Raw genomic sequence first — 22829 nt, 5'->3', positions numbered from 1 at the left:
ATACAGTTGAACAAACCTACAAAGTTATAACACTCTATCTTTCCACTTTACAACAATTGCTGCGACATATGAAGCTGGTCTTGAATATGAATAAAACGGAAATAATCCTATTAGAAAGAAAATGTAGACAACAAGATCTCCCGCCCTTAGTTATTGATAACACGAAAATCAATCCCTCCTCTTATGCTAGGGATTTAGGAGTTACAATTGACTCAGATTTGTCATGGAACAGGCACATCGCAACTAAATTAAAAGATGGTTATTTTAAACTATTAACACTTCGAAAATTAAAGCCATTATTAGAACCAAATGATTTTAGATCAGTCTTGCAGGCTCTTCTTTTTACAAACATAGACTACTGTAACTCCATTTTACTAGGGTTACCACAGAATGTTGTCCGACCTTTACAAATTTTACAAAATGCTGTGGCCCGTGTCTTAACAGGCAGAAAAAAGTGATCATATAACTCCAATACTTGTTAAATTACATTGGTTATCATTAACTTATCGTATACAGTATAAAACGGCATGCATTATACATAATATAATTTATGGATCAAATATTGATTGGCTGAATACAACAGTATGATTACATGTACCGCAGAGGAACTTACGGTCAGCCAATAAAGGACTATTAACAGCACCAACAATTAGATCGGCAAAACTTTGTCAAGTTTGCGAAAGGGCAATATTGATAGCAGGCCCAAAACTATGGAACTCTCTGCCTGAAGAAATTAGATTGCAAGCAGATACCAAGAAATTTAAGGCAGATCTTAAAACGTGGTTTTTAAATGTGCTTACTTGGAATTAGTGACAACAGAACACAGCATTACTGCAGCACCTTCCTATCTTGTATCTTATTTTATCTTTTTATCTTTGTTTTAATTGATTAAGTTAAGTTTATTTTGGTATTAGTTTTACTGATTATTAAGTTTTATATGATTTGATCATGTATTGTATTTTCTTACTTTAATTATTGTTCACCGTTATGATGGTTCCACTGAAATGACGGTATAAAAATAAATAAACCTTAAACCTTATAATAGTTTCTACAATTTTTCCTGGCGCTGAAGTCAGGCTCACCAGTCTATAGTTTCCTGGATTACCTCTGGAGCCCTGTTTATGTCGGGATTACTTTGCCCCCTTTCCAGTCTTCAGGTACAATGGATGATTTTAATGATAAGATTACAAATTACTTGGAATAGGTCAGAAATGTTATTTTTGAGTTATTTCAGAACTCTGGGGTGTATACGATCCGGTCTAGGCGATTTGCTGCTTTTCAGTTTGACGATCTGGCCTGCTACATCTTCCAGATTCATTGTGATTTGGGTAGTTCATCTGAATTGTCACCCTTGAAAACCGACTCCAGAATGGATATCTCCCCAGCAACCTCCTCGGTAAACAATTGAAGCAAAGAATTAATTTAGTCTTTCTGTGATGTCCTTATCTTTCCTAAGAGCCCCTTTAATTCCTCGATCATCTAACAGTCCAGTCGACTCTCTTGCAGGCTTCCTGCTTCAGATATATTTACATTTTTATTATGGGTTTTTGCCTCTATGGCCAACTTTTTTTCAAATTCTATTTTAGCCTGTCTTATCAATGTTTTACATTTAACTTGGCATTGCTTATGCTTTTTCCTATTTTCTTCAGATGAATCCTTCTTCCAGTTTTTAAGGGAAGATCGTTTGGCTAAAATAGCCTCTTTCACCTCAACTTTTAACCATGCTGGCAATCGATTGGCTTTCCTTCCACCTTTCCTAATGCATGGAATACATTTGGTCTGCACTTCTAAGATTGTATTTTTTTTTTAACAATGCCCATGACTGTTGTACACTTTTATCCTTTGTAGCTGCACCTTTTAGTTTTTTTTTTCTAACTTTTTGTTATTTTATCAGTTTCCCTTTTGAAAGTTTAGTGTTAGAGCTGAGAATTTGCTTATTGTCCCCCTTCCAGTCATTAATTCATATTTGATTGTTATGATCACTATTGCCAAGTGGCCCCACCACCATTTCCTCTCTCACCAATCTTGTGTTCCACTAAGATTTAGATCTAAAATAGCTAGCTTTCTGATCTGTTCCTGAACCAATTGCTCCATAAAGCTGTCATTTATTTCATCCAGGAACTTTATCTCTCTAGCATGTTCTGATGTTTCACAAACCCAGTCAATATTGGAGTCATTGAAATCTCCCATTATTACTGCACTACCAATTTGGTTAGCTTCCCTAATTTCTCTTAGCATTTCATTGTGCGTCTCCTCATTTTGGCCAGGTGGATGGTAGTATACTGCTATTGCTATACTCTTTCCCCAACACACAAGGGATTTCTACCCATAAAGATTCAATTATTGATTTAGTCTCTTGCAGGATCCTTATCCTGTTGGACTCTATGCCATCCCAGAGACAAAGCGCCACCCCCCACCAAGTAGAACATTCCTTCTTCAACAGTAAGAAGCAGTCATAGTAACACAGTGAAGGGTAAAACAATAAAATTGGACTTATTTTCAAGAGAATACAAAAAAAAGAACACCCTACGAACACTCCTCACCCAGTCCCCACCCTTTCCATCCAAATGCCCAAATCTTCATCACAGAACCCTTATTTTTATATCAATAAGGCTAAATAGAAAATAAAAAATGATCTTTTCTGTAAATATAAGGCAACCTAAAATAACAGGATTTTACCATCTCAAAACAGAATTATTCAGTTAAAACGTCTATTTTCCCATAGGGTTCCTGGTTGGCACACGTGGACGCGATGATTTTATAACATGCGCGCGGGGCGGCCCGCAACTCGTGTGCGCGGGAGGGGGGGAATTTTAGCAAAATATGCGTGGTGATGCAATTGGGCCACCCCCATTTCCCTCCCAGTCCGCTCCAATTAAGGAATGGACTGGGAGGGAACTTTCCCTAATCCTACCCTTCCTACTTTTTCCCCCTCTCCTCTCCGACCACTAACCTAACCCTACCTAGCCCTAATTTTTTTTATTTTAATACTTACTGCTCCCCAGGAGCAGAAGTAATTTCCACACACTGGCCAGCTGCCGGCATGCGCATCCCCTGGACAGCAGCTAATGGCACTGTCCCGGCCCAGACCACACCCCCCCAGTCCGCCCTTTTTGCAGGGCCCGGCACTTGGCGCATAATGGGGGTTACGTGCATGGCTGGGCTTGTTCTAAAATGCGCGCGGTGTGCACAAGGCTCTGCCACGGGCATAACCCCTGTTTTTTTACGTACGTGGCCCTTTTAAAATTGGGCTGTTAGTGTTAAAAGACAACAGTTGTTCTTAGATGCCCAGTGCATGTGAAAGGGAAAATGTCTTTGGCTGACTGTCTTAGCCTGACCTTGGTGTTTGCGTGTGAAGAATGTGCTTATCTCTTTCTCATTTCTCCCACACCTACTATTTATTTTTTATTTATTTTAATTTTATTTAGATTTATATTCCGCTTTTCGCAGTGCTTCAAAGTGGATTACATTCAGGTACTGTAGGTATTTCCCTATCCCCAGAGGGCTTACAATTAAGTTTGTACTACAGGCTTTTACTTATGGGGCACTATTATCAGTGGCTCTCAACAGAGTAAATCTGTGAGAATTAGCTTGATTAGCAAATGGATTTCTAAAAAAAGAAGAATTCTAGGTTTATATGCAAGACATCACGTGCAGCCTTCCTATTCCTAAGGGACTGATAAGGGATCCAGTACCAGGCTGCAAACTTTTAATTGCATTTATTTAATTTATATAAAACATCTACCCAGTCCACTGGTACTTAATGACTATTTGGCAAAGTAACAGGGCACAGGGCTGTCTGTTTCCCTGGTTCATTTAGGGATGTGCATCAATAGGACACTCGCGCTTGTTCCCTTTGCTCCTTGCCCCCCAACACAGTCTTTAGTTTCTCAGTTGATACGAGTGCAAGCTGCATGTTTTCACTCGGTCCTGTATTCTGTGCCAACATTCCTACAGAATAGAAAAGCCCAAAGGCATGTGAAGCCTTTGTCAAGATGTAAGGATTGGCTGAATGTTTCTCTTGCTGATGTACTCTGTTTTAACCCCCTGTTTTTTGTTTTGTTTTGTTTTTTCTGCTTGCAGGCTGGATTGCTTGATTAAGACTGTGCGCTCGGAGGGCTTTTTTGGCATGTATAGAGGTGATTACGTCTTTCATTCTCAGAGAGGGGGAGTTTCTCCCATACACCACTGCCTTGGAACGAGCGGAAGAGAAGAGAGTTAGCCTAATAGTGACACGAATACAAATAAAGCATTATATAAAAACCTACCACGGCTTCCAAATCCCAGCAACAGTAAGAAATCTATTCCTCTGGGACTTGAACCAACTTAACTAAAAAGGGAGAACCTATGCTTCCTGTGTCTTGGGCTAGCAGTATCAAACCTGGCAACTAGTTGCCTGCTATCTGGAGCACTTTGAGACATTCCTGTTTATCTCACTCTCTCTTTCTGAGCATTCTTTTATGGCCTAACATTTGAACTGGCAAAAAACAAGATGGCAGATACCCAGAGAATACTTAGGGATGGAAGTTCCAAAACCAGGTCTAATTCCAATACCCTTGGTATTTTGCATTTAGTTTGCAGCTCATGATAACCTGTTGTAGGTTTCCAGACAGGAAGAGGTATACTTCCAGGGAAAAAAAAAAAAAAGTACTGGAAATATGGCACCTATTGCTAACTGATATAGCCGCTGGTACAGTGGCAGCTTTTGGGTAGGGCGAGCAGGATACTGTGTGGCAAGAGACAGTGCCGGCCCAAGGTCCCCACCAGCGCTGTGCTCTGTGGTGCGTGCTCATGCAGCTGAGAAGTGGCCATGCTGGCACACCTCAGACCAGTGCAGAGTCAGAACTGGCTCCAACGGGATGGCAGCAAAGAACCAGGAAGCCTGTAAGGCCACTGCTTCTGCTCCTCCCCGTCTCTGTGAGCCGTGGTTCAAAGCTCGCTGGCCGGCACCTTCTGTCTGCTGATCTCAGACCTCACAAGTTCAGCAGACAGGAAATGCTGGCCGGCGAGTTTTGACCATGCTTGCAAGGCTGGCACAGGTGGGAAGGAGTGGCAGTAGCAGCCCTGCCACTAAACAGGTATTTTGCCATGAGAAGAGGCAAGGGGGAGCATGGCAGATGCGGTGAGGGTGGTGGGGGGAGAAGGAGACAGAAGACAGATGCTCCGGGGGGGGGGGGGGGGGGGGGGAGGGAGTCGAATGCAGTGGGGATGGTGGAGAATGGTTTAAGAGACAGGGGAGTGATGCTCTGTATGGGGCAGAGAGGGGGTGGTGGTGAGGGACCTGTCAAAAGGCAGGGAAGAGGGATCCTAAGAGTGGGTTGGATGCTGGGCAAGGTAAGGAGGAGGAGGCAGGGGATGGATGCTGGGGAGGAGGAACTCTCTCTGCCGCTCACTTGCAGACAGAAAGCTTGTATTCCCTGTACGTACCTGGATCAGTCCAGACCGTGGGTTATGTCCCCATTCCAGCAGATGGAGTCAGCCAAAGCTTTGAGGGGGCGTCACCATAAGTACTACTACCCCCTCTGCAGGAGTTCAGTATCTTCTGACTCCAGCAGATGTAGGGGGCGAGCCTCCTCTGGATGGGTGTCCAGGGTAATACAGTTCCTGCAGTCCCTGGGATGGGTAGTGAACTTCTCCAAGAGTTCCCTCGTACCCCCACAGCGCTTGGATTTTTTGGGGGTGACTTTCGACTCTCGTCTGAGCGCGGTCTTTCTACGACGGGACACGGCGCTTGCCTTGCGGGAACACATACAGCGGTTCTCTGCGTTACCAGTTCCCAACCCATGGGACTACCTGCAGCTCCTGGGGGTGATGGGCTCCACCGTCGACATGGTCCCGTGGGCGTTCGCTCACCTCCGGCCCCTCCAAAGGGCGCTTCTATCCCGCTGGAAACCTCTCTCGCAGGACTAACAGGTGCTCCTTCCCCCTTCCACAGGTGGCCAGGAACAGCTTCAGCTGGTGGATGGATCCGGAGAATCTGGCTCGCGGCGTGTCCCTCGATCTCCCACATTGGGTGGTGGTCACCACCGATGCCAGTCTCGTAGGCTGGGGGGGCGGTCTGCGAACGCAGCTCTGCGCAGGGGACGTGGTCCGCGGAGGAGACGAAGGGGTCCATCAATCGTCTGGAGACCAGGGCGGCCAGACTAGCTGTGCGCCACTTCCTACCACTCCTACGGAATCGGGAGGTTCGGGTCCTATCGGACAACTCGACCATGGTGGCCTATATCAACCGGCAGGGCGGCACTCGCAGTCCACAGGTCGCGCTCGAAGCAGCCATGCTGATGCAGTGGGCGGAACGACATCTGGTCCGTATGGCGGCCTCGCGCATTGCGGGCGTGGACAACGTCCAGGCGGATTTCCTCAGTCGCCAGCGCCTGGACCCCGGGGAATGGTCCCTCTCCGATGCAGCTGCTTGTTCGCCGGTGGGGAACTCCCCACATGGATCTCATGGCGCCCCGCGCACAACGCAAAGGCTCCCCGTTTCTTCAGTCGTCGAAGAGAGCGAGGAGCAGAGGGTGTGGATGCTCCGGTGCTCCCGTGGCCAGACCATCTTCTTCTCTATGCGTTCCCGCCATGGCCTCTGGTGGGAAGACTACTTCGCAGATTAGAAGCTCATCGGGGACTCGTGATCTTCGTCGCACCAGAATGGCCACGGAGACCCTGGTTTGCGGACCTTCTCCAACTGGTGATCGACGGTCCCATCCGCCTGGGACATCTCCCTCGCCTCCTGCATCAGGGCCCGGTATTTTTCGACCAAGCAGAACTCTTCTGTCTTGCGGCCTGGCTCTTGAGAGGCAACGTCTCCGCCGCCAAGGTTACCAGGAGGCGGTAGTGTCAACGCTCTTGCGTTCCAAGAAGAATTCGACGTCGGCGACCTACGTTCGGGTCTGGAAGGTTTTCGAATTGTGGTGCATCGACCGGAACACGAGACCCGCAAAGGCTTCGGTTTCTACAAGCGGGGGTAGACAAGGGGCTCACCTATAATTCACTGCGAGTTCAGGTGGCCGCCCTTGGGTTGCTCCTGCGCGACGGGGGCTCTCTGCTCCAGCACCCGGATATTATGCGTTCCCTCAAGGGTGTCAAGCATTTGCGACCTCCGGTCCGGGAACCTTGTCCCGCTTGGAGTCTTAACCGCGTGCTCCGCTCTGTCGGAACCTCCATTCGAACCATTACGCAATGCGACGATTAAGGACCTCACTCTCAAGACAGTGTTTCTGGTGGCCATTTGCTACGCTCGACGCATCTCGGAACTGCAGGCCCTGTCGTGTAGAGAACCCTATCTCCGCTTCTCTGACTCCGGAGTTTCGCTCCGCACTGTTCCCTCCTTCCTTCCGAAGGTGGTGTCTGCGTTCCATGTGAATCAGACGGTGGAACTGCCGTCTCTCTCGTCGTCTGAACCAAGGGCTCTCCGACTTCTGGATGCCAAGCGCACTCTGTGTATCTATCTGGAGGCTACGAATGAGTTCCGGACTTCCGACCATCTCTTCGTACTTTGGTCCGGTCCTCGGAAGGGTTCCCAGGCCTCGAAGACGACCGTGGCCCGCTGGCTGAAAGCCAGGGGCGGGGCGGACTCCCCCGCCCGGCATCGTGGCGCATTCTACGCGTTCGCAGGCGGCTTCCTGGGCGGAGACTCGTTCGGTCTCCCCACTGGAAATCTGTCGTGCGGCCACCTGGAAGTCGCTACATACGTTCTCGAGACACTATCGTCTACACCTCGCCTCTTCTGTCTCTGGGCATTTTGGCGAGCAGGTTCTCCAAGCAGGCCTCGCAGGACCCCACCCGGTTTAGGGAAGCTTGGGTACATCCCACGGTCTGGACTGATCCAGGTACGTACAGGGAAAAGAAAATTATTATTTACCTGCTAATTTTCGTTCCTGTAGTACCATGGATCAGTCCAGACGCCCACCGCTTTTGGGTTGCAATCCTGCTCAGCTGCCTTCTATGGGGCGATAGTGATCATTCCTGTTTTTTTCACGATTTCTCAGTTCTCACTGTATTTCGCAGTCCCTTTTGGGGTTGACACGCTGTTTTCATGTCCTCCTACCCGTTGGTGGGAGGGTTACAGTTCATTCTTTGGTTGTGTGGCTGTTTGTTGCCGTTCTCTTTAACCTTGATCCAATACGGGGGTTTGTTTGTTTACTCGGGCTTTGATATACTCGATACTGAACTCCTGCAGAGGGGGTAGTAGTACTTATGGTGACGCCCCCTCAAAGCTTTGGCTGACTCCATCTGCTGGAATGGGGACATAACCCACGGTCTGGACTGATCCATGGTACTACAGGAACGAAAATTAGCAGGTAAATAATAATTTTCTTTTCTCCCTTCCAATAATCCACACCAAAGATTGGGTGTGGGGATTAGTTGGGAGTGGGGCCACCATTGATGATTTTTGCCTAGGGGCATCACTTCCCTAGAGATGAACCTTTAGCTGAAACCTAAAGCACACAATCCACACACTGCATTTTCCCCTAATTTGGAAGGAATACATTTTCCCCATTTTCTAGGCGAATCTGAGACTTTTTAGGATCTGGGTGCTCAGGTAATTAAGGCGCTGCGCAGTGAATCTGCTGGAACACTCACCCTTAAGCAGCAGCTCAACCATTTCATCTTCAGGATAATTCTACAGGGGTGGTGGCCTAGCCTGCCCGTGTGGCACTGGTACTGGAGTAGGGCTACTTTTCCATGGGCCACTCTGTAGAAGCAGTCTCTGGCCTCTTATTCCCTAGAGTAGGAATCCTCAGAATGGGCATTTTAGAAAGATGCTAAACTGGAATGTCTCCTGTTGACACATGGAAGATTAGCAGTCCGGTCTTCTTTTGGTGTCTGACATCTTCAGACACTGGGGTCATGGACTCCCCCCATGCACATGTTGGCGGGACTCTCTAAAACCTTTTTCATGGAAGATACCCAGTGCTATTTGCTGGAACCCATTCATTTGAGCATTATCCCTTCCCCCTCTTTTGATTATTTATTTTGAAATTGTCAGGATGACTCCTCTGCTGTTAAACATCCACCCACTTTAACCCTTCATCCCCCAGGGGCAGCAGTGAACCTGACGTTGGTCGTTCCAGAGAAAGCCATCAAGCTGGCAGCCAATGATTTCTTCCGACATCATCTCTCCAGAGATGGGTACAGAGCCGCTCTCTACCTTGTTTCATCTGTCACTCCGGATTGTTGACTCTAATCTTTCTATCTGTATGTCAGTATTTCTCTTCCTTTGTGAGCCTAATTATGGATAGGATATAACACTTCTGTTAGGGTTAATTTAACCTCAGTCCCATGTAGCCACCTGTCTAATGGAGAAGCCAATGTAGTAAAGCAGAATTAAAATGTGCGCTGTCACACCAGACAGTTTGATGTCTTCTGGGGCAATTGCCTTCAGTTATGCTAGAGCAGAGGTTCCCAAACCTGTCTTGGGGGGACCCCCAGCCAGTCAGGCTCTCAGGATATCCACAATGAATATGCATGAGAGCTGCATTCATTAAAACCCCATTATATGCAAATTTATTTGATGCACATTCATTGTGAATATTCTGAAAACCCAAATGGCTGGGGATTGTCTAGGACAGGTTTGGGAGCTACTGTGCTCGAGAATTTGTGTACAGCAATTCTGGGCCTTGAGAGTTCGTTGAGTGATAAAATTGTGCAGACATCTCTCTCATAGTTAAAACATTATCAGATAGGTTTCCACTCACGACCATTCGAAAAACAAGAAGGGACGACTGGAAGGTTAGAAGAGCAATGTAAGAAGCTGCAGAATTGTGAAGTTTCTTTGACCAAGAAGTTCTTCATCGTAGACTGGAAAATGTCTCTAGGAGGTTCAATTTAAGTTTCTTAAATTTTCCCAAATTATCTGTTTTGTCGCCATTGGAGATGGTTAAAAAGTTTTATCTTGAAGTCCTGCAGGTGCCAGCTGAGGCCATACTAATATCTGAGGCTTGTTATCTCCCCTTGCCTGGAAGGGTAGAACCTGACAGAGTTTCTTCTGGGGAAGTGATGGCAGGAAGTTTGGTCCTTACTGGTTTCCTGAAGGACTCAAAAGCTAAGGGCTACTTTACAAGTTGTATTTGCTTTAAAATAATCCAACGAAATTAGTGGAATAACCGCACCACACAAAGCAGGCAAATAATCAAAATAGTGCAGTGGACGATGGTAAGTATATAGCGAGACTCTGTTAGTTATAGTCCATTAGGCAGAAACTCCACAATAAGTAGAAAAAAACTTTTATAAACCAAATTCATTTTAAGTCCTTGAAGCATCCACACTTTTGTACAAGAAGCTATGTCCCCCGACACGTACGTGTTTTGTAGCCGTGCTGTCTTTGGGGGGGGGGGGCAGTAGTATTTCAATCAGCATACACTGTACCCTTGAATACAGAACTCTGATTTAAACATAATGTATGCTGATTGAAATACTCCTGTCTCCCCCCCCTCCGCCCAAGGCAGCCCGGCTGCAAAACATGTACATGTCGGGGGACATAGCTTCTTGTACAAAAGTGTGGATGTTTCAAGGAACTTAAATTAATTTCGTTTATAAAAGTTTTTTGCAACTTATTGTGGAGTTTCTGCCTAGTGGACTATAACTATCTGAGTCTCGCTATATATCCTTACCATCATCCACTGCACTATTTTGCTTTAGAATAAGACAAACAGTGGACCTCAATGTTTTTTTTCCTTGTAAAGATACTTAATTTATGGGTCAGAAGATCACAGTTTTTCCTGATTGTAGCAAGGTCAATGCAAACAAGGAAATCCTTTTTTTGACATTGAGAGAAAAAATGGTGGCTCCAGGCGCTACTTTCACATTAAGGTTTCCATGCAAATGTCTTGTGAATTTGGAAGGCAATAGATACATATTTTATTACCTGGTGCAATAAGAGGCTTTCCTGCAAAATAAGAGTAGTTCCCATTTCTGAACATACCCAGATCAGTCCAGACCAGTGGATTTTGCATCCCTACCAGCAGATGGAGTCAGAGAATAAAACTTTGGACACTGCTACATAACCGAGAGTGCCACCTGCAGTCCCTCAGTATTTCTCTGTCTCCAGTAGATGGTAGACGTGTTACTAGTGCAGTATAATAGTTAAAAAAAAAAAAAAATATAGAGAGAGAGAGAGAAAGAGAGATATAGATATATATTTAAGAGAGTTTTAGGTAGAGTTACCTGTTAGGAGCGAAGCTTCCTGAGGTGTTAGGCACCATCATGGGCCATCCCTCCATGGAAGCCGGGCGTGGAAGCCGGGCGAGGGAGTTGGACGCCCCTGACTGAGTTTCGTCCGCAATGGTCCAGTGGATTCTGACAGCCAGGGGCTCCTGGTTCCCTCAACACTGAAGCTGCTTCCTCTAAATCCCCTGATCCTACAGACTCCATGGGTACCTGAATAAAGTTAAAAAAAAAAAAAAAAGTATTCAGGCAGCCTCCTGAGGTGTAAGGAGTTTGTGCAGGGGATGGGCCTCGACAGCTGGGCTGCAGGTCGGTGGGGATTGAGGAGCAAGAACCCCTACTGTCCTCGTCAACGACCCAGGGCTCCGGGTTGGTCAGGCGGGAGGTGCGGCCCTCATTCTGGAGGGGGATTGCTGTCGCCGCGGTAGGGGCGGATCTGCGGACCTCGCAGGGGACGACATGATAGGGTTTCCCGGCCCGAGAATTCTCATTTTGGTGTGACTGCATGCCTGCACGGGGCTGACCATGGTGCTGAAATCTAAGATGGCAGCCTGCCGCATGATCCTAGCTCCCTCTGTCTGGCCTGTCGATCTGGGCAGGAGGGCTCCTCCACGGGCGACAGAGCAGGGAAGCCAGTACTCTGGTCGGCAGGGCTTGTATACCTTTCATCGGGGGGTCCTGTGTGGTGGCTCGTGGGAGGAGGTTCCCCCCCCAATTCTGTCCCCGGCAGAGCAGGATTGCTCAATTGGGGAGGACTTCATGTTGCACACACCCCCTGACGAAGGGGCCGATAACCCAGGGTAGTTTTCCCCAGAGTTCGTGCTCCAGCTTCATTAGGCCTTTTTGACCAGGAAGCAGGCTGCCTTTAAAAGGGCAGCACGCCCTGTGGATCAGGCGGAGCTCCAGCCCATGCAGGTGTCCTGGGGGCCCTCGGAGCTTCATCAGCAGCCAGGGCTTCACAGGCCTGGTGAATCACTGGTTTTGGGAGTCGATGATGGGTCAGCTGACCATCATGGTAGGACTCCGAATCAGCAAGGGGCGGATCAGGATGTGGGCCTCAGTCATGATTTGGGTGATGGGACCCAGGACGACCCGATTTCGGATGAGTTTCCTCCTCTGGAAGGTGATGATCCCAGCGTGGTGCGCTTGTTCAAGTGTGAGGAGCTGTGTCCACTTATGCCTCAAGTTTTGGAAGTGCAGGGGGTTGTCTCCCAGGAGGAGTCTGACATCAAGTGGGGTTAACCCAGTCCTGGATGGGATCAGGGGACCGGCGATGTCCTTGCCTCTGCCTAAGAAGATCCATAAGCTGGTGAACAAGGAGTAGGACTCCCCGGATGCAGGGTTGAAGGTGGGCAGAGCGTTGGCGAAATTTTAACCCCATGGCATAGGAGATCTTAGATCTTCTTAAGGTCCCGAAGGTCGATGCAGCAGTGTCTGCTGTAACAAAGACCACCATACCCGTCGCAGGGGCGGCCGCATTGAAGGATATGCAGGACTGTAAGCTGGTGATCCAGCTGAAACGGGTTTTTGAGGTCTCCGCTCTGTCTGCATGCAGCAGGTGTTGGCTTAGCAGAGACAGGGTTAGCACTACCTGCTGGAATGTTCCGCAGGTTCCCGCCGTCTGTAGGCGGCACTGGTGGAGCAGGAACCTGAGCTGGACCTTCACCTGTAACCACCCTCGTTCCCTGCAGGTTGTGCCCTTGGGTGCCGGGGCAGGCAGGACTTAGGTGGGGTTCCTGATGAAAAAGAAGATCCCACAAAGTCGGGCGAAGAAGAGGTTGGCCAGATACTAAGTGGGTAGAGTCCAGGAACGTACAGAGGTCAGAGGCGGGCGGCAAGCAGGCAGAATCCATGGGCGTTCCGAGGTCAGTGGCAGGCAAACAGAATCCAGGGACGTTCCGAGGTCAGAGACAGGTAGCAGGCAAACGGAATCCAGGGGCGTTCCGAGGTCAGGACCAAGACAAGCCGGACAGGAGACAGGAAGCAGGGCAGGAACACGGAGGCAGGAAGCAAGGCAGGGGCACAAAGCAGGAACTCAGGCATAGGCTCAGCAAACAGCTGCTCACCAGGAGGAACCTGTTGCAAGGCAAAGCAGACTGCCGGGGTTAACCCCTAAATAGGACGCCGGTCCTGAGGTCACTTCCCGGAAGTAGGGCACTTCCTGGTCCCAGGTCCCGTTAAGAGGCGAGGAGAGCACCTGGAGGCCCACCCATGCACGGGTCTGTTACGTTACAGTCCCGAGCGGGGGAGGCGTATTGGGAGTGACACCGGGGAAATCGCTGCCGAGGGACCGGCTGTGCTGGTAAGTGAAGACAGCCGTGTGGCTGGACAGGCCAAGGCTCAGGGAGTGGGAAGCCCTCCCAATGAGGCCAGAGGCACCCAATCCACTGTAGAAGCTGTTTGAGGCAGATTATCGAGCTTCTACGTGGAATGGGAAAGGATTGCTTCAGTCCGGTGGGTGTTGGAGGTGGTCAGAGAGGGCTACACTCTTGAATTTTTGCACCCGGTTCAGGAGGCCTTTGTGGAGTCCTGCGTAGCCTCTCATGGCAAGCGAGACTCTCCAGCGGCTGCTCGATCTCAATGCCATAGTTACCTTTCCACTTGCGGAGCAGGGGCAAGGGAGGTACTCTGTATTTTGTGGGTCCCAAAAAGGAGGGCACCTTTCGCCCCATTCTCGATTTGCAGAAGGTGAACCGGTGTCTTCAGATCCCCAGGTTTCACATGGAGACTTTGCGAACGGTGGTTTCCATGGTGCTCAAGGGAGAGTATCTCATGACCTTAGATTCACGGAGGCGTCGGGTTGGACCATCAAACGTTTCTACGATTCATGGGGCTGGGCCAACACTTCCAATTTCGAGCTCTGCCCTTCAGTCTTGTGACGGCGCCACAAACCTTTACCAAAGTTATTGTGGTGGTGGCGGCTGTCCTTCGCAAGAATGGGATTCTGGTTCACCCATATCTGGACAATTCGTTGATTCGAGCGAAGTCACTGGAGGACTGCGAGAGAGCAATCCAGAAGGTGATGTTCACTTTGCACTTGCTTGGCTGGATCATAAATGTATGGAAGAGTCACTTGGAACCACTCAGTCTCTGTACTTGGGAGTGTGCTTCGATACTCAACTTGGCAAGGTCTTCCTGGCAGCGGACCGTGTGACGAAGTTGCAATCTCAGGTCAAGGCCCTCATTCAAAGAAAGGTTCCAGCGGTTTGGCATCATTTGCAAGTACTGGGGTTCATGGCCTCCAGTTTGGATTTGGTTCCCTGGGCTTTCGCTCACATGTGGCTTTTGCAGCATACTCTGTTATCCAGGTGAAGTCCTGTGTCAGAGCAGTTCCATGTACCGCTGCCTCTTCTTCCAGAGTCAAGAGCCAGTCTATCGTGGTGGCTCTCTCGTTGCAATCTGGAGAAAGGAGTGGATCTGGAGCTCCCAGACTGGATAGTGGTCTCTACAGATGCCAGTCTCTCAGGCTGGGGAGCAGTTTGCTTAGACAAGTCTGTGCAGGGCCTGTGGTTGCCGAGGGAGAAGACCTGGTCTATCAACGGGCTCGAGACAAGAGCGGTCCGCCTGGCCCTGCAAGGTTTCTACCCCTGCGACGACAGTGGCCTACATCAGCAGACAGGGCAGGACGAGGAGTCACGCCATGGCGCTGGAAGCGAGATGCTTGTTCGCCTGGGCAGAACGTTATCTCAAAGGTCTCACCGCATCATGTGTCGCTGGGGTGGAGAATGTGCAAGCAGATTTCCTCAGCAGACAATAACTCGACCCAGGGGAGTGAGAACTGTTTCCCGAAGTGTGGAACCACATCTGTGCTAGTTGGGGAGCTCCTCAGTTGGATCTCATGGCGACACGAGCCAATGCCAAGACAGAGCGCTTCTTCAGTCGAAGAAAGGAAGTGGGATTGGTGGGCATAGACGAGCTAGTGTATCCGTGGCCCATGGGAATTCTTCTGTATGCGTTCCCTCCTTGGTCTCTCATCGGACGGCTTCTCAGACGCATAGAGCTGCGTCCAGGAAGCGTGGTTCTGGTGGCTCCGGAATGACCATGACGTCTGTGGTTCGCGGGTCTGGTGCAGATTGCCCTGGATGGTCCCCTTTAACTTGCTCATCTTCCTCGACTTCTTCGTCAGGGGCTCATATTTTCGGATCGGGAGAATCACGTTTGTCTCGCGGCTTGGCTTTTGAGAGGCGGAGGTTGCGCCTGAAGGGGTATTCAGGTCTTTTCCACACTTCTTCAGGCACGCCGACCAGCTACTTTGGCCTTTGTCAGGGTCTGGAAACGTTTTGAAGAATGGCGTCTTCAGTGCTCTTTAGATCCCCTGTTAGCGAATGTCTCCCAGGTATTGGATTTCCTACAACAGGGTTTGGTTAAAGGCTTGGCGTTCAATTCCCTTAGAGTCCAGGTGGCAGTTTTGGGGGCTTACGGGGCAAGTTTCAAGGTCGCTGTTTAGCTACTCACCGGATATTGCCCAGTTTCTTAAAGGGGTCAAGCATTTATGTCCGCCTGTCCGTCCTTTGTGTCCGGATTGGAATTTGAACTTGGTGCTGCGTGTTCTCTGTGGAGCCCCGTTTGAGCCTTTGTGCAGAGCGCTGTTGAAGGACTTGACTTTGAAGACCATTTTTCTGGTGGCTATTTGTTCCGCTCGAAGGATTTCAGAGTTGCAGGCCTTGTCTTACCGGAATCCTTTCCTGCGGATCTACGATGAGTGTCCTTGTGAACGGTGCCTTCCTTTGTTCCCAAGGTGGTGTCTGCTTTTCATATCAATCAGTTGGTGGAACTGCCAGGGTTTCCACAATGGTCTTGGGATTCCCCTCAGGAGAGGGACCTTCATCTTTCAGATGTCAGATGGATGCTTTTACGTTATTTGGAGGTTATCAACTATTTCTGTCACTCGGATCATCTGTTTGTCTTATATGGGGGTCCTAAGGAGGGTGACAAGGCTTCTAAGGTTACAATCTCTAGGTGGATCAAGGAAACGATTTGTTCCACCTATATCTCCTGGGGGCAGCAGGTGCTCATGGGTTTGAGAGCTCATTCCACTATGGCTCAGGCTGCCTCCTGGGCTGAGTGTCAGCTCCTAACGCCACAAGAAATTTGTAGGGTGGCTGTCTGGTCCTCCCTACACATTTTCACCAAGCATTATCGTTTGGATGTTAGGATGCAGGTTGAGTCTTTCTTGTTCCTGCCCAGTTTACTGTGGCTTGGGTACATCCCACTGTCTGGACTGATCTGGGTATGTTCAGGAAAGGAAAATTGGTTTTTACCTGCTAATTTTCATTCCTGTAATACCACAGAACAGTCCAGAGGCCCATTCCCCCTTTCAGACTCTGAAAAACTGTCTTGAGAAGTAATAGTTTGTTGAAGAAAATTTCCTATTTCAGATGCTCTTGGAGGAGCAGGATCCATGGTGTTCAAATTGTTTTGTTGCCTAGTTCTGGGCGAGTTTGACTTTGTTTCGGGGTCCAACCCCTTCACCTGTTAGTGGTTTGGGCTTGGGATCAGGTCAATACTGAGGGGACTGCAGGTGGCACTCTGTTATGTAGCAGTGCCCAAAGTTTTGTTCTCTGACTCCATCTGCTGGTAGGGATGCAAAACCCACTTGTCTGGACTGATCTGTGGTATTACAGAAATGAAAATCAGTATGTAAGAACCAATTTTCCTTTATTTCAGTCCAATAATCTCTTAGCTGGTATTGCACGGGTAGAATTATGTAAGTATTTAGGCAAGTATATTTTTTTTCTTTTGTGCTTTCCTTGGCTCCCCTAGTGAGGTCTAATTATTGATGATTGTTTTTATTGTATTTTATGTTTCCTTTCCTTTATGGAATTTCTTTATTCAGATGTAATTGATTTGTTTTTTTATAATAAATATGTGCGCAGTAGTCCAGCATATATTTTCTTAATGTGCTCACAAAAAAAGGTTCTTACAATGCAATAAACTGAGTTTGCAAATGCATAAGGAGTTAAAAAAAACAAAAACGCACACACCTATAAATTAAATGTGATTTATGCTCACTATTCATGAACACAAGCAGTTTATGCTTAGGAAATATATCTTTTGCATACAAACCAAGATTTAGGGGCAAAAAACATGGTTTCTGTGCACAAACCACACTTTTGCACACACATCATGGTTAATGCTCACAAGACATGTCAGGAGCATAACCACGGTCTGTGCATAATGTGCAGAAACCAGAATTTTGTACTTAACATAAGGCACACATCTTTAATGCTCCTAAATTTTGCATACAAAACCTGAGTGAGGAGCAATTTGACGCTCATTGAGCTTGATTTTCAAAAGCATTTGCACACTTTAAAAATGGGCTTTACACTTGTAAATGTTCTTTACCTGTATAAGTGGGCTTTTGAAAATTGCTACAGTATATACTATTGAAATGCCCATAGGATTTACCTGTGTAAGTACGCTTTAGGTGGTTAAATGGCTTTTGAAAATTGCTGCAATAGTACTTACATTTACACATGGAAATCATTTTAAAAATTACCCCCTTAGGTTGAGCACACAAATTACTTTATGCACACAAATCCTGAGTACAGGAGCCCTGGCTCCATGAACTCCAAGTTCAGCCCCCAGAAACTTTCCTCCACCTCTGACCAGGAGTTAAATTTCCAGCCTTGAGAAAACCTGAGTTAAACTAGCGCACCTCCCTACATTGGGGAATAATCGCTAATGCCTCGATTAACAAGGGATTTGCATGGGGCAGCGCTAAGCTGCATGGACATCTCTATGCTATGTCAAAAGTAAAGCGCTATCACAAAAAATGGTGTGCAGACCCATAAGCTGACATGTGCATGCAGCTGGGTGCACCTTATTATATTCGGGCCTCCGCAATGAATGAAATTAGATCATTTATTTCCATTACGTTTGGGAGTCCTGTTGATCACCTGAGTTTGTCAGTAGTAGTGATATTTTGTTGGTACAATATTTTGTTGGAAAAGGAGGGTAGAGAGACTCCAGTGAGGAGGGGGCACTAGGTTACAGCATGCCATTACGTTGCAAGAATTTAAATATGATGCTTCCTCTGCACTCAGGCAGGCCAAGCCACACCGATGGGTTATGCACGCCTCCAAAGCAGATGGAGACGGAGACATTATTCGCTGTCGTCACTGACATACAGCCCCGCCAGTATTCTCCTCCTTCAGCAGATGGTGGACATGCATCTCCCTAGTGGGGATTGCTTATTAGAAAAAGGAGGAAAGAAACAGATTTGAAGTCCTGCAGTGAACCCAATCTAGGGCTCTCCCTTTCAGATTCTGTGCTGTTGCCAGGTTTAGGCTCAAAATAAGAAGAGGAATGGGTAACTTGGCAGTGAAGGCTTGTGCGCTCTCCCCCCCGTAGCTTCTGGCCCAGTTGTGATTTCAGTCAGTGGAGATCTGAGATCAGGTTTAAAAAAAAAAAAAAGGGTTATTTCTTCCCTAGAAGGCTGTTCCTTCGCCCTTCCCCCACCAGCGGTAACTCCCCCCTCACACATTTCATCGATCTCTGGGGGATGAAGCAGTGTGATACTGAGGCTGCTTTGGGCCCTCCCGTTACTTCGGCTGGCAACCGTTCTTCAGCACCACCGTTTATGTATGTTGGCTGCCTGAGGAAAGGATGGCCTGCTGCAACACGTGGTAAGGCCAGGGCTGGGCTTTGTTTACCGCACATGCAAGTGCGCGCCATAAGGCCGTAGCCGGAATCCTCACGTATGCAAACAGGCATGTGCACATAAGACTGTGGACTGGTATTTCGCAAGAATTGTGCGTGAGCATAGCTGTGTGCGCCCTCTAGTGCAATGTTGGTAGTGTTTTCACAGCACGCAGGAGGCCACTGATCAGGAGCCGACCCTATTGAGAAAGATAATGGCGCTGGAGGTCAGAGAGACCAAGAGGTCTCCCATGCTGCAAACTGGCCAAATAAGGGCACTTCAGCCATTGCTCTCTTTGCCCTGTCCAGCATTTGTTGGCGGCTCAAGGGAGTTTGTCCAACAATGGTTTAGCTGCTGTGTAGGCATCCCCTCGGCCAGAGCAGATTGGTGAAGGGGAGAGCAGGGGGCAATGTGCTGGTCAGTATAGTTCCTCCTGCCTTTTTTGCCTCACTACACTAGGAGAGGTAGCGTAGGGGGGCCCCTGGAGAGCACTGTGGTCAGCCCCATGGACCCAGAGATGAATTGGCATCCTTTTCCTGGGTGGATTGTATTTTTGCCATGGTTTGCAAATTTTTCTAAGAGGACACCCTTCGGAAGGGAAGCATCCTAGGCCTTTCCAGTCTGCGATCAAGTCAGGCAAGCACCGTAAAGAGCAGTTTAGCGAATGGTTCCAGTGAAGATTTGGGCTCCTAACCTTTGTAGGAAGGTAAAATCCTGCCTGACTTGGAGCTGCACAAGTCTTTGCTCTGTTTTCTTCCACAAGGTCGGGTCTGTTAGCTCAGACTCTGAATATACTTGGAGTGGATGGGATTGTTGCTGCAGGAGTGCTGAGGAAGGTTTCTGGTTTTTATTGCCACCCCTGGCACAAGTGCAGGAAATACTTAACCTTGCATGGTATACACCAGGAAAAAAAATGTTTTTTTAAGGGGGACAATATTTGGCAGGAGCAGAAGGATTCCTGGAAGTCGATGCCCTGGTGGATGCAGCCACCATCCTAGGTGAAGTGGGGATGGTTCTTAAGGAGCCCTAGATGAAAAGATTGAGGCTGTCCTTGAAACAACATTTGAGACTTACAGTTTGAGGAACAAATAAACATGGGGGTAACTAGCTGATGGCGGCACTTACTACCCTTAATCACTAAGCCTGATACTTTGTTAAAACTCCAACGTTGCTCTCTGCTTTCATGGCCACAATTAAGGGAAATTGGATTAAACCAGCATTCGAGGGCCCTGACTTTTACGGTGTAGTAAACTGATAAGCATGGGGGTAACCTGCACAGTGCAGCAGATACTGACATAAGCTTGCTGGGCAGACTGGGCGGATCATTTTGTCCTTTTCTTCTATCGTTTCTATGATAACAGTGCACTTGCCAATAGTATTTTGCTTCTCTAGGTTGGTTTAAACAGACTTGTGACCCACTCAGGTCTGCATTGGAACTGGGAGCTGCATTTCTAGCTATTGCGGACTGTGACTCAGTGAGTACAGCCGCTAGAGGACTAGCTTCTGTTAGAGTAACAAGATGCCTTTGGCTTTTGAACTGGTAGGCAGATACCATTTCTAAGTCGAATTTGACAGAGTTGCCTTATAAAAATTCCCCCTCTGGTTCGTCCTGAGAGGAGAGGATGGAGAATCGATGGAATGATTCCAAGATTTCGCATTTGCCGGAGCAATAGGAAGTGGCTACATGCTCTTTTGAGGCAAGGAGCCATTCCAAGGACTCCCGGCACTTTCACCTCTACAGAGGATCGATGACTCAGAGGTCACCTCCCATTGAAGGTTTGCAGTCCGTTTGGCCAGAGAGCTAAATATGGACGCTGTTTCCAATGCCGAAACATCTCAGACCTCACAGTGATCTTGTAGGGATCTGCCTACAGGTGACTATCTTGCTTTTATCCAAGGTGGCAAGGAGAAGGACAGTGAAAAGAAGACTAACAGACTTTAGGATTGTAATTCCAGTTCCCAAACTGCAAAAGAATGATTGGGGGCTATTCCATTTATTTAGTAGTCCCAAGAAGACAGAGAACCTCTTTCGACACACTCTGAATGGAACCTTGCACTCCGTCATTGTGACAGTGCAGAAAGAGACCTTCTCTCGTCTTTTGATCTGATGGACATATATCTATATAGCCCCGTATGACAGGAACATCAGCAGTGTCTGTGATTAGCCATTCTAGGATGGCATTGTCTGAGTCTGGCCTGGCAATGGTGCTCAGAATCTGAGAGATAGTAGCAACATCTCTGTGCAAGGTGGACACTTTGGTCCTTGCATCTCGGGACAGCTAGGTGATTTGCACCAAGCTTGTGATCGACAGTTAAGGGGCATTTCACAAAGTGATTTGCCGCCTCCTCGAGCTGGTGTGCATAGTAGGCTTACAAACACAGTCTGTGGCCAACACAGACTTGGACTACCTCAGAGTGAGATTCGATATGGTTCAAGGCAGGACCTGCCAGAGCACAGTGTCTGACTGCAGGAGACCCAGTTTCTCTCCTTGAGATTGGCCATTTGTTCAATGATGTGGAGTTCTTTCTGGGTTTTTGGGGGGGTTGTTGATAATGTTGGAGGTAGTTCCTTGGATGAGAGCACATGTCTGCTATAGCAGACCCTGCTGGCATAGTGTACTTCACGGTCTCAGGTGTAGACAGGGAGGCTATCCTAGTCAATGGAAGTGAGTGCGAAGTTACTGTGGTGATTGCAAAGGGAGCTCCTCCTAAGAAGGGTACCCTTACAGGCCTCAGAATGGTAGGTAATCACAACGGGGGAGCGAGTCTCTTAGCCGAGGAGACTCCCTACCAAGTGTTGCTGGTGTAAGATCAGTGGAATACCGAAGATTGACAGGGGACCATCAATTGATTGGAAGCTTATCTGGATTGCCTGATGTGCTTATGGTTTGTTGAAGGCTGTCACCAGTCTCTCCTATGTAAACCTTCAAGAACGTAGCAGTTGTTACCAGATGTCTGCGGAGATAATGCTTTCATGAAATGGGCAGAAGAGCATATCCAAGTGATAGCCTCTCAAATTGCCAGGGTGGACAATATGTGGGCTGATTTTCTCAGCAGCCATGATTTGGATCAAGAGAGTTTGAACTGGTGAAGGACATTTTTCCGCTCAGTTTCTCGATGGCACCAGAGGTATCTGGCTCTGGCGAGTTACCACCATGCAATGATGCGACAGTTCTATAGTCACGGACAGATCCAGGGACATTGGGAATCAATGCTATCGTTCGACAGTGAGCCAAGGAGCAACATAAAATATGGGTTCCCTACCTGGTCGATGTTCGACAACGTAATATGAAGGATCACAAGTTAATCTGGGACTGTAAGCCTAGTGGCTTGGTTGGCCATGGAGGTCTTCAGTTACTGGTAGACAGTCCTATGGTGTGGCCATTCCTTAAGGATCTTCTGCAACAGCAACTGATTTTATTTGTAACTCCAGGGTGCTCCAGTTTTACAGTTTGACCCATTAGAGGGCTTGACTGCTGAGGCTTGGTTGTTTTCCAGCACTGGTACTATGCTGCTCCAAGCTAGGAAGTTTTTCACATCTCTACCTTATATCAGGGTGTGGAGAGTGTTGGAAAGTTGATGCGGTGTGAGAGATTTTCCCCCACTCAGAGTGAAAATACCACTATTTCTGAGTTTTCGTAAGAGAGATTAGTAAGGGCTTGACCCCAAAACTCCTGGCAGCTTCTGTTTGCAGCATTGGCATGTTATAGAGGTTGTATTAATGGTGGACCTTGTTCTCGCATTCAGCTGTTTTTCTACTTTGAAGAGAGTTCAACATCTATGTCCATCTTAGCTCTGCCAATGCCACTTTGGGCTCTCAGCTTGGTATTGAGTTTTTCTGGACAGGCTCTATCTTTCAGCAGCTGAATGGCTTTACCTTGAAAGTGATTTTTCCTGGTTGTTATATATTCAGCGAGGAGAGGGGTTTTTTTGTTTTTTTTCCGGCCTGTAAGCTTTATCTTGCAGTGAGCCTTTTCTGCGAATGTCTCCGGATACTGCAGATTAGGATTGTTTTCTGGAAGTG

General features: G+C 47.9%; 1 protein-coding gene across 2 annotated transcripts in view; it reads left to right on the top strand.

Moving 5' to 3' along the window:
• SLC25A18 (solute carrier family 25 member 18) overlaps nucleotides 1–22829 on the top strand; it is a 93417-nt gene that overhangs the window by 28260 nt on the left and 42328 nt on the right. For both annotated transcript variants that reach the window (XM_029599849.1, XM_029599848.1), the window contains exons 4-5: nucleotides 4084–4139; nucleotides 9039–9129. In XM_029599849.1, coding sequence (XP_029455709.1) covers nucleotides 4084–4139; nucleotides 9039–9129 — 147 coding nt within the window. The remainder of the gene's footprint in view (nucleotides 1–4083; nucleotides 4140–9038; nucleotides 9130–22829) is intronic.

The sequence above is a fragment of the Rhinatrema bivittatum genome, chromosome 4 (genome assembly GCF_901001135.1).
Source record: "Rhinatrema bivittatum chromosome 4, aRhiBiv1.1, whole genome shotgun sequence".
In the NCBI taxonomy this organism is placed as follows: Eukaryota; Metazoa; Chordata; class Amphibia; order Gymnophiona; family Rhinatrematidae; genus Rhinatrema; species Rhinatrema bivittatum.
This window is presented reverse-complemented; position numbering and strand designations above follow the sequence as displayed.